The sequence below is a fragment of the Mycteria americana genome, chromosome 8 (assembly GCF_035582795.1).
Source record: "Mycteria americana isolate JAX WOST 10 ecotype Jacksonville Zoo and Gardens chromosome 8, USCA_MyAme_1.0, whole genome shotgun sequence".
NCBI lineage: Eukaryota > Metazoa > Chordata > Aves > Ciconiiformes > Ciconiidae > Mycteria > Mycteria americana.
In genome coordinates this window covers 31,379,420-31,391,155 of record NC_134372.1, presented here as the reverse complement: position 1 = coordinate 31,391,155, position 11,736 = coordinate 31,379,420, and the positions used below count along the sequence as shown (strand labels likewise).

The window sequence follows — 11,736 nt, the reverse complement described above, 5'->3', positions numbered from 1 at the left end:
GCACACACAGAGCCTATTTTCTAGGACATCATTACCTTGCTGTTATTTTACACTTCCTTCCCAAAAAGCTTCAAAGTGTACTTTTTTAACATATATTTATTAAAACTTTCTCGCACTATTCAAAAGAATATTTGAATGGCCACTGGAAACCCTGCTGCCTAATGACTGCTAACTTGTTGAAGAAAGGAGGCGAGGGAGGCTTTGCTTTGGGGGGGGAGAGAAAATAAAGAGAAATCGGCCCAGCTTCAAAGGGCGCATTTCCATAATTGCCCTGTAACTTTGGCAAAGTAAATCTGAAGGGCTGAGAAAAGTGCAATCTCTCAGATGAGTGCACTACAAAAGCCCCAGAGATCCCCAGTCCCACTTGTTACCATTCTAATTCAGTGAGAGAATTCGGTCCCTAACCTCGGTAACAAAAGCCATGAAATCACCGTCCTCCCATTCCGATAGCCCATTCCCAAAGAATAAGACCTTATCCAGCCTTTGTCTCCATCCTGCCCACGGACACTCGGTACAACTTAGGATAGCGTTAGGGGGAAGAACAACTGGTAGAGGTTTTCCGGACCGACAAGTTAAACCCTCGGTCTCAGGTTCTCGGCTGCAAATATGTGTGCTCCTATATAGCAGGGGGAGATGGGGTCCGTTTCTGGCTTATTTTATTATCACAACATGCCCTTTTTGTGGTATATATGTAGCTGAATTTTCATACAATCTGTTTGTCTAAACTTCCCAGATGAAACATGCACATGAGAGTTATACCGTAGTTTTCCTTTGGAAAGGCAAAAACACCCTCCACAACTGCTTCTAGGATGTAATGTTTGTCCTCAGTAGTACATGATCTTTAAAAAACCCCAATAATAGTAATTATAAATAAAATTTAAGAAGAAAGTGTCTAAAATGGCTTTGCTGGCACGGCTGCTGTCCCAACTTTGTAATTCCTTGGTGAAAAAATGACTGCTGAATGTGAATAGTAGGTCTTTTACAGCAAAGGCCCAATCTCCCGTCATTTGGCCCCTCTCTGACTTTTTTATTTTCTCAATACGACAAGCTTTTGTGGCGATGTTCAGTATGGACAATCAGGACAGCCTTATAAAGGGATTGAGAAGGGCACACAAAGGGCTGCGGCAGCATCAAAGCGAGCCCAGCAGCACAATAGAGATGACATTTTTACATCCCAGGGCTGGGGCGGGCAGGGACTGAATACTGTGTCCATAGCAGTGTCAGTAAACAATGAGCAAAGTGGGAAAGGGGTGAAAACACAAGTCAAAATCTTTTTATTGAAGCCCCCTACACATTCATTGGGCATTTTCAGCCCTGCATTTGAAAGCTCTTCCATTTACTTACTCTCCAGAATCTCCTATTTAACTAACTGACTGATGATGGCTCCATTTTGATATCCGAAGAAAAGAATGGGAATTCTTCCTGAACTGAATATATTAATTCATGAGATTTAATTGCATTTTATTGGCAGTAAAGAAAATATTAGCTGCATTGTGCTGTTCTTAAAGGGATACTGCCATCTTTAACGCCACATTAAGAACCGTGTTTAAGAAGCACCAGCCTTACCTGCAGTACTAGTCCTGCCTCTGATTCTTGGAAGCAATGTTTTTCTTTTAGTTTGCCAGTTTCCTTCATTTAGGGTTTGTTTTGGGGGTTGGTTTTTTTTTTTTTTGCATAACAAAAACAGGCTGAAGTGCTGTGTTTAGCTGGTTTCTCATTCAATTTCTTGTGCCCAAGCCCAAGGGCTTGGTGTGGTTCAAAGTACCAGCATGGAATGTTTAAAACCAGAAGATTTAACCCTGGTCATTTAGCCGATTCAGGTAATCTCAGCAACTACACCAGATGCCAGGAGGGCAGGCATGATCACTAAAGCTTGCTTTTCCTGGCATTTTTTTCCTGGCATTACATGGAAACATTTCTGTTAGTATCAGGCTGTGATTTAGTATACCAGAGGAAAGCTGTCTGTTGAGCATAAATTTCTGACATTGTCTTCTGTAGGAATCAACTTGCAAAAGTCTGCACATGAGAACACCAGCACTAGCACCGCTGTTCAACAGCCATCTCAAGTGTCCCTTTTCATTAAATTATTTTGGAATGGGGCCGGTCTGATCTCCTAGTGAAGCTTTATCTCTCTTGGAACTCAAGTTAGACTGTAACAGAGCAAATGGATGTTTACTCCTTGTATCTAATTTCACATTACATCTATGTTTTTAGTCACTTAAATTTTACTGCTAAGGTATCTTGAGTATTGCATAGTCCAGTGTGAATTACACTAATGATCGCTGAGAAATTCAATAGAGTGACTCATATATTTGAGAGAGAGACACACATTTTCTTTTCACTGTTTTGCTTGAAAAATAAATGTAATATTAATGTATTAAAACCTCGGTTTTATGCATACCCAGTAAGTAATTTTATTCTAGCCTGGCTAGCTGGCCTACTGACATGCATTTTCACCACTGCTAAAAATAACAAGGAATCCAAGTGACACACATTTATGGCAAGGAGTGCCATCAGATCCCTTGACCTAATTGAGCATGCCTACACACCTTAGAGTGTTTTGCATAACCAACTTAGACAGCAGGAACATTTCCAACCAGATTGATTGACATATTTTATTTCTAACTTAAGCTTAATCATGACCAAAAATGATTCATTTATACCTTTCAAACTTTAAGAATTGACACAGGAGACAATCAAGCTGCAGACTCCACTGTAAGCAATCATGTAAAGGAAAAAATATATATTAATATAGTTTATTAGCCTACTTAGCTGCTGCAGTTGATGTAATAAAATGGATTAATTAGCTGGTAGGAGAGTTACTTTATTTTATAAAATAAAAGTCAAACTAGATTTTTTTGCAGGAAAGGTTTTGCCCTAATTCACTCCTCTACTAAACGTTTCTCTGAAGTCACGTACAGAATCTAGAGAAGGTACTGCAAGGTGTGGTTTGATTTTTTTTTATAAACCAGCTGGTTTGATTTTTTTAAAAACCAGCTGGACAAGAGCTCATCTCCCAGCAATAACCACACTGACTCTCAAACCAAGAGACTTCTCGGCTTTTAAGGCATAAAGTACCTTCAAATAAATATCAGCGGTTTCCACGCACCATGCCTTAAACAGGAACAAAGCCTAATAGAATAGACTGTAATAAAAGTGCTATTTCCAGCGCGTGTGTATGTGGCTGCTCTACGCTGAAAATGTCCTTTAGCACTTTTTAACCATATTCTCTAGTGTGTCAGCAAAGAGACTCCATCAGAGTATTTAACATTGCTGGGAGCAAAGGAATAAAGTGGAGTCACTGTTGATTATTACTCATTAGCCACAAGGACATCCACTTAACATGTGAATAAATGAATGACACCATGTCCTAATGGAAATGGCCTCAGTGTACCTTTAAGCAAAATGTTGTTTAATATCTTCCATTTGCTGAATAGTAAAGAGGCCTGTTGGACATGCACAGTTAGCAAGCAGCTATTGTTGCTTTGTTCCAATTTCAGCATTTAATAAAAAATGATGTTGTCTTGACCACAGCAAAGACAGGCCTCAAAACCCCGGGTAGCAGCACAGTCTTGTCCTCGTTCTGCAAATTCAGAATTTCGCTGGCATCCTAAAGGGTTAATACCCATAAAGCAAATGAAGCCTTAGAAGGTACGTGTTCTTCATTATTCTGCTTTACATTCAAACATATATAACAAAGAACATCTGATATCTTTATTGGTTTTCTTAGATAAAACGCAAGCAAGCTATAAGCCTTAATTTTCTTATTACCATTTGTTAACAAGGAAGATAACACTCTCAAAAGTACTTGATTAGGGCTCCCTTTGATTTGTATCTTGTTTTGATTTCCAGGGCATATATTTTTGTACTATTACTTTAGTACACTGATGGTTCTGATCGAAGTGATAAAAAGAGGTATTTTAAAAGTGTAAATATTAACCATACAGGTAAACCACATAATCTGAACAGCATCTTGAACACTGCCATGCTGAAGCACGCTTTGGGAAACAAGTCATAGCTGAGATATACGTTCCTATCTGGAAAGCTGGTAGGCTGGGCTGGAGGAGCCCTTTTGCCCTCAAACCCTTGCAGCAGTAACTTAAATCGTTCACAACTTTTTTCTTTGATTTTTTTACAATATAGCTACTGAGGACAGCTGCAGGTATAATATTGAAGATGTTTGCTACATCATATATCTAAATACTCATGATCAGAATCCATACAGGATACATCTGTTCTTACGGGGATAAACCAGCTTTAACTATCTAAGGAAAACAGCAAGCGCATTAGCTAACATGGAAGATTTGGGGGGGGGGGTATTTTAATGGATGGTCTGATGCCTGATTGTGAAAATTGTGCTGGCTCTTTTCCTTACTCTTGTAATTTTGTCTGCATAACAGTTAGCTGTACTGGAGGCAGCTCACTGGTATTTCTCAGCTCACAGGGCTTTCTCCTGTCTTATCCCCGGGCTGTGATGGGCACTTTGGCGGCGGTGAATGGGAAGCCTGACACGGCCCGCTACGCCCAGCGAGCCGCTCCCAGCCGAAGTGGGTCTGACAAGTTGGAAGTCTCTTTCTCCTGCCTCCTCCTCCTCGCTGGCACTTCCTCCGGCCAGCCCTGCGCAGCTAGGGAGCGAGCGGGAGATGATTACATCAATCAGTGTCAGGTCTGGGAGCTGTGATTTATGAATATGCATAATGAGCTCTCACCTTTGAGAAGGACTAGCTAGGGAGATAATTGATTAGACAGGAAAAGAGCAGCCAACAGAGAGGGAGAGGGAGAGAGAGGCCTCTCTGCGCCGTCTCGGGCAGGCCTGGCTGGGGCTCCAGCGAGGCTGTCAAGCTGCGAGAGTGATTTCTAAAAAAAAATACGAGTAGGATTTTTAATGTTTTGTTGAAACACGCATAACAAAATGTTTCCTCACAAAATTAAGGGGAATTTTCTCCACATGAGGGAAGCCAGGCAGGCACAAAGGCTGCTTTCCCCCCACAGGGAAACCAAGTTCTCCCTTCCAGAAGCCAAAGGGGCAGCTTTCCCATGGCTGCCACACAGCCACCACTGCTGTGGTAGCATCCCCGCCGGTCAGGGTGAAGGGAGAGGGCTCTGCAGGGATGGGGAGCCGAGGGGCTCTGCTGCAAAGGAGCCTTTAATGGAGGTGGAAAGCTGGGGATGCAATTGTTTTCCCATCGTGGTCTCATTATTTTCTTCCATCCCTTTTAAGCATCTGTCTGGCCACTGTGTGAAAGTTTCTATGGAAAACCCACCAGGATGTCCAGAGGAAGGGGATGTGGAAATTTGCCTCTAGCTTTCTCTCCCCCCACCCCTCCCATTTTACATGCCATTAATCTTTTTTTTTTTCCTTTTCTTTTTTCCTCAGTAAGAATTGGCTAAGGAAAAAGCGGGGATACAAAGTGCAGAGAGACTGGGTAAAATTTACATGAGAAACAATCCGTTTTCTAACCACCCACCCACAGAGTTTCCCCTCATTTCAGGAGCCTGTCGGAGCAAAAGAGGGGGAACAGTTCCTGGCAGAAAGACAGAGCTGCAAGGGCTGCAAGGAAGCAAACGCCGTTTCCAGGGCGAGCTGTGGCCAGAGAGGACGTATGTGCAAAGGACAGGGACGTGGAGGGGAGAAAGCAGAAATCACAACACTGCCGCAGACTCCATGGGTCCCTTCCCCAGCCTCCCCGGAGGGCCAGGGCCGGCCCCGCTACAGCCATCGCTACCAGCAGCCTGGGGAGGCTGCAGGTGTGCACCAGGCGAGGGGGCTCCCCACCGTAATGCACTGCCTGCCAGGAAGAATATTAATCGTGAAATATTAAAACACGTATATAAAATGTGTGTATACACACACACATACATATAGTGTAAACATATATATAAATCTTATCACTTACAAGCACCTAGGATTTAAAATGTAGTTTATCGGCCTAGTGCAACCCAATCCTATAAATAATACATTCCTATCACTATGACCTCAAAATGTCAATACCGCGCAGCCCTGCACATTTGCATATCTTGTACTGTCTAAACTTGAAGCATGTCAGCTATGTGCTTCTGTTTGTACTTTAACTTCATTTTAACTCTTGCTTCCTAGCTCCGAGCACCCTCCCCCTCCGTAAGGTCTGTCACCAACGCGAGAAAAGCACCAGCTATTTAATCACCACCTCCGTAATTATGCCATTTCCAGGACTGTAAGGAGAGGAAGGGTGGGGGACAAACAGCCCCCAGACAGAGATGTTAAGGAAGAGCCTGCGAACAAAAGCAGGAGGGAGCCGGCCGGCGAGCTCTACCTGCCCGAGCTGCCCCCTCCAGCCGGGGGGGCGGGGGGATGAGCACGGCCATCCGCGGGCACCGATTGCGGATGGTAAACGGGGAAGAGAGGAGGGGAAGGGAGGGGGAGCAGCCCCCGCCCCCCAAGAACAACCACCGTGGGATGGCTGTCATCTGACTGCGAGGCGGGAGGGGGCCGGGGCCGGGGCCGGGGCCGGGGCCGCCTCCCCCCGCCGGCGGCCGGCGCCGCTCGGAGCGGCCGGACCTCTCCCGGATCGGGCCAATTTTCAGCACTTTGCCGAGGAAATGAAGCTACGAGTTCTCGAGGCCGCGGCTCGGCTTCAGGCGCGGTGGGGAAGCTGCAGCTCCCGGGGCAAGGTCGGCGGAGGAGCAGCCGGCAGCCCCCGGGGCCGGTGCGCGGCGAGGCCGCCCGGGGGGGCAGCGGGGCGGCGGGACGGGCAGCCCGCCCGGCGCGGAGCGGAGCGGAGCGGAGCTCCCTGCCGGGTGTGCGCCGCCGCGTCTCGCTTCTCGGTGCCGCCGTTTCGGTCGGTAACTCCCGCCCGGATGCAAACCCCGGGAGCGCTGGGGGATGCCCCCGGCCCCGCCGCCCGCTCCGCGCAGCCCCGCGGTCTCGGCCAGCCCCTGGCCCGCTCCGCGGCACGGCGGGCCCAGGGGGAGGCCCCCCCAAACCGACCCCTGGGATGCGCACGGCAGCGGGGGGGAAGCAACGCAGCTCCGTTCCCGACCCGCTGCGGCACTGACGACCCCCGCAGTTTCCTGTCAATTAACCCCTCCCGCGCTCCGCGGTGCCGCTGCGCTCCGAGGGGGCGGGGGGATCAGTAGCCGGCACCCGGTAATCAGGTCCTCGGGGGGCGACGGATCACCGCCGGGCCGCTGCCGGCTGCCCCCGGGCTCCCCTCCGGCACCGCCCCCCGCTTCCCTGGGGCAGGGCGCTGCCCCCGGACCCGCACACGGACTCGCACCCCCCGCCCCGGCCCGCGGCGAGGCCGCCCGCCACCCCCCTCCGCCGGGCAGCGGCACCGGGACGGGCGGCGGCGCCTGCAGGGGGCGCTGCGGCTCCAGCGTTCGGCCCCGCCGCCGCCGCCGCCGCCGCGGGAAGGGCCGCCCGCCCCGGGCCGCCGCCCCCCTGCCCGGCCCCGCCACTGCCCCGGCCCGGCCCGGCCGCTGCTGCCCGGCGGCGCCCGGCCACGGCAAAGACCCGCTCCGCCTCCGGGCGGCCCCGGCACCGCCGGCCCGCGGCCGCTCCGCGCTCCGCCCGAGGATGCGCCGCTCCCGCCGCGGCCCCAGCGCGGCCTCGGCTGCCGCGGAAAAACAGTAACCGGCGGGGCGGGGAGAGGGGGGAGAAAAATAACTCCAGAGGTGGGAAAAGAGAGTGTAGTCAAAGTGGCAACAGTTTATTTATTAGCCAAAAATATATACTTTCTTGTACAATTTGGTTCACACATATGTACATTTTTACTGTATGTACAAAAACAAACAACAACAAAAAAATCAAAACACCTAATTCTCACTGGACTTCCAAAGAACCTCACAAACTCAGCTAATCCAGATGATAGTACAGAAGCGGGTATTTTTTTTCCTTTTTAGTTTTAATATACGGACATGCTTACAAGTTGTAACTATACAGAGATTTTTTACAATCATTACAACAACAATAAAAAAATTAACTATGATGATGACAACGCCGATAGAACCATAGCGGCATCAAGTTGGTTCTGGGGCCTGGAAAAAAATGACACAGAAAAAAAATATTTAATAGGATTTCTAACCAGATTGGGCTGGCACAATATTTTTAACTGTAGGAAGCACTGGTTTTGTTGTTGTTGTTGCTATTTTTCTAAAAATAGATTTCTGAATATAAAAAGTTTTCAGAGTGGCTTATAGCAAATTTATTTAGCTACGAAAATACCACGGGCCCGATCCCTGTGGTTTCAGTCAATCAAAAGAGTAATTGATTTCAGCGACCGCTACGCCAAACTCAGGACAGCGAGGCTCAGCCTCTTCAGTTTTCACACTAGCTGGGGGGGTTATTTTAATGTATTATTTTCCCACTGCCGCTGTATTTCTCCCTCAGGCTAGGCGACGCCGGCGGGTCGCTACCCGCGTTCCGGGCTGGCCGGCGGTGCCCGGCGGGAAGGCAGGCAGGCCGGCGGTGCCCGGCGGGAAGGCAGGCAGGCCGGCGGTGCCCGTCCCTGATGCGCTCCCGCCCTGCCCGGCCGGCGGCGACCCGACCCCGAGCACAGCAACCGCGGGCCCCGCCGCCACCGAACGCAGCTCGGCCTGCCCGCGGGAATCGCTCGCCAAGTCCCGAAGAAAGAACAGCAAAAAAAAAGGTATCATCAGAATAACCCACCACAGCACGCACGCAGAGGAAGACCGAGAAACCGCCCTGGAAAGGGAACTAAAGAAGCGGAGAAAGCAAGCTAACCATTTACAACTCCCTCTATATATCCTTAGGAGACTGAGGAAGCAATCTCTTACCGCCTCTGCACTGGCTGGAAAGCTGTCTTTATTAACTTTTTCTCTACTTCCAAGGCACTAGATCGATCTAAAAAGAGAAGAAAAAAAAAAGCGTTCCTTTATAGCCCCCGTTTTATTCCCCCCCATCCCTGAAATAAGCCTCTAGACGTAAGATCTCTTCTTAGCAAGTTGCAAGTACGACAAAACGACTGCTTTGCTGCAGGAGGGACCGTCGAAAGGAAAATAAGCCAACCCCGGAGCAAGCCTTACGGCCGGGTCCTTCCCACAAAGACGATTTGAGCAGCAACAACAACAGCAACAAAAATTATCTCCATCGGAGGAAGGTAATTCTCGGGGTTTTAGACTAACCTGGCGAGGAGGCCCACCCCGCCGCCGCCGCCGCCGCCGCCGCCGCCCCCGGGGGCCCCGCGGCCGCCCGCCCGCCGCCACCTGCGCCCCGACGGCCGCGCCGGGCCGGGCCGGGGGCACCGTGAGAAAACCGCGGGCCCGGCGCCCGCCGCCTCGGCCCCACGCACAAGGTCCCGCGGGGCCTCCCGCGCCGCTCCGCGCAGCACCGCCGAGCCCCCCGCGGCGGCTGCCGGCCCGTCCCGGCCCGTCCCGTCCCGTCCCCGCCGCGTCCCTCAGCGGTCACCTGCTCCGGCGGGCTCCGCGCTCTGCGCCTGGTCCGCGGGCCGCGGGAAGGCGGCGGCGGCGGCGGGGGGGGCGGCGGGGGCAGCCCCCAGCCCCAGCAGGTGGGGAGTGTTCAGTAAGGCCAGCGGGTGCGGGGGCGGGTGGTGGTGGTGGTGGTGGGCCGGGAAGGCGCGGTTGGTCCAGTTGGGGAACTTGCCCAGGGGGCAGGAGGAGACGAGTCTGTGGGGCGGCGGGGGCGGCGGCGGGGGCAGCGGCAGCGGCGGGGGGGCGGCCGCCGGCGGGGAGCCGCCGCCGGGAGACTTGCGGGGGTTGTCCGGGCTGGTGGCCGTCTCGGCCAGCGACCAGATCTTGGGCTTCGGCAGGGTGCCGGCCAAAGCGCCGTCCGTCGGGGAGGAGGCGGCGGAGGAGGAGGCGGAGGAGGGGGGCGAGAGGTGGTGCGGCGGCGGCTGGAGGGGCGGCTTGAGGGGCTCCAGGCCGGCGGGGGCGGCGGCGGCGGGGAGCTCGCACTTGTGGTGGTGGTGGTGGTGGTGATGGTGGTGGAGGTGGTGGTGGCGGAGGTGGTGCGGCTCCCCCTCGGCGGCCTTGAGGTAGCGCTCCTCGGAGCCGGGCAGGTCCTCGAAGCCCTCGGAGCCCTCCGAGTCCGTCTTGGAGTCGGAGTGCAGGAGGTCGGCGTCCTGCAGCTCGTCCTCCAGCTCGTCCTTGTTGCTCTCGATGTTCTCGGTGTCGATGTTCTCCAGGTCGATCTCCTCCTCGTCCTCCCTCTTGTCCTCTTCCCCCTCGTGGTCGCTCCCGTAGGAGTTGCCCTCCTCGTCCGTCCTGCTGCGGGGGGCCCAGGTCATTTTGTTCTCCTTTTTGAGCCGCCGCCGCGCGTTGGCGAACCAGGTGGAGACCTGGGTGAGGGTCATTTTGGTGATGATGGCCAGCATGATCTTCTCGCCCTTGGTGGGGTAGGGGTTTTTCCGGTGCTCGTTGAGCCAGGCCTTGAGAGTGCTGGTGCTCTCCCGGGTGGCGTTCTTGGGCCGCGACGGGTCCCCGAACTGGTACTGCCCGTAGGGGTAGAAGGCGGGGTGGTGGTGGGGGAAGGCGGCGTGCTGCACCCCCGGGCTCTCCTTCAGCTCGTACTGGGCGCCCTGCGGGGAGAGGGAAGGGGCGGCCCGGCTGAGTCGGCGCGCCGGGCCCGGCCCGGGGCCCCTCCATCCCGCCGCCGTTACCGCGAGCAGAGCCCGCTCGGCACCAGCGCGGCGGCCGAGCCGAGCTGCCTCCCCGCGCCGCCGCGCTCCCCCGCCCCAGCCCCGGCCGCGCCGCCCCGGGCACGCTCCGGCCCCGGCAGCCCGGGCCCCGCCGGCTGCGCCCTGGCCCAGGCGGGCGGCCGGTGCCCGCGGGGTGCCCGGGAGGGAGGACCGGCCCCCCAGGTGCGTGTGCGCGGCGGGGCCGCCCGCAGCCGGGGCCGGTCACCGCAGCCGTCAAACCCTGCGGGCGGGCGGAGGTGGGGGGGAAGCCGCCGGGTCGCCGCTCCAGCCCGCTCTCTCTCCGGCGGCCCTCCCGGGGCCGGGCAGCGATAACGCCCCGTCTCCCCTGACAGCCCTCCCGGCGTCTTCCCGGCGGCCCCCCGGGCCGATCCCCAGCGCGAACCGCGCCCGGGCCGGCCCCGGCCCGAGCGTCCCGGGGAGCGAGCGGCGAGCCCCGGGGGGGCCTCTTACCAGCTGGGGGAAGATGGGCAGCTCGGCGGCGTAGGGCAGGAAGGCTCCGTAGCCCTGGGCGGCGGCGGCGGCGGCGTAGGGCGCGCCGTACATGGAGGAGAGCACGTTGGAGAGGGTCCCGGACGGGGCCAGCTCGGCGCCGCCGCGGGAGCCGCCGCTCCCCGGGCGCTCCGCCGGGTAAATCGGCCTGATGTACTGGTAGCCCAGCTGGGGGAAAGACATGGTGGGGGAGCGGGGGCAGGGGAGGGGGGGAGGAGGAGGAGGGGGGGAGAAGAGAGGAAGAAGGGAGAGAAAGGGGAGAAAGTCGCAGGGCCGGCAGCGGAGGAGGGAGCCGGGTCGCTGGCCCTCGCCGGCCGCCCGCACTTTCAGCGCCTCCCGCAAACTCCGGCGGACATGGGGGGGGAGCCGGGGGTGCGCGGAGGCCGCGGGCTCCCGCCTGTCCTCGGCCGCCGCGGTAAACGATCCGATCGCTTCTTTCTTCTCTCACTTTTCCTATTGATCTGAGTGGACCCAGGTCAGGTCCTAACAGATTGCCTGAGATTATTGGGACTCTGGGCTCTGATTGACATTTCTAGTCTCTCACAAGCCCCTCCTATTTCTTTTAAGTCTCTCTCTCTCCCTCTGCCTCCCT

At 54.6% G+C, this 11,736-nt stretch overlaps 1 protein-coding gene across 1 annotated transcript; it reads right to left on the bottom strand.

The window, feature by feature from the left end:
* Positions 1-7,961: 7,961 nt before the first annotated feature.
* On the bottom strand, positions 7,962-11,327 carry IRX3 (iroquois homeobox 3). The gene is made up of 4 exons (XM_075509948.1): positions 11,106-11,327; positions 9,407-10,535; positions 8,776-8,842; positions 7,962-8,016 (listed from the first exon to the last, which is right to left on the bottom strand). Exons 1-4 carry the CDS (start codon positions 11,325-11,327, stop codon positions 7,962-7,964), a joined length of 1,473 nt encoding a protein of 490 aa, XP_075366063.1.
* Between the last annotated feature and the right edge of the window lie 409 nt (positions 11,328-11,736).

Bases quoted from the DNA above. Each gene is read 5' to 3' on its own strand.
- IRX3 (XM_075509948.1), bottom strand. From the start codon at position 11,327: ATGTCTTTCCCCCAGCTGGGCTACCAGTACATCAGGCCGATTTACCCG. The intron at 8,843-9,406 runs GTGACCGCTGAG...TTCTCTTTTTAG, and splicing joins CGCGGAGCCCGCCGGAGCAG to ATCGATCTAGTGCCTTGGAA. The intron at 8,017-8,775 runs GTAAGAGATTGC...ATTTTTTTCCAG, and splicing joins TTCCAGCCAGTGCAGAGGCG to GCCCCAGAACCAACTTGATG.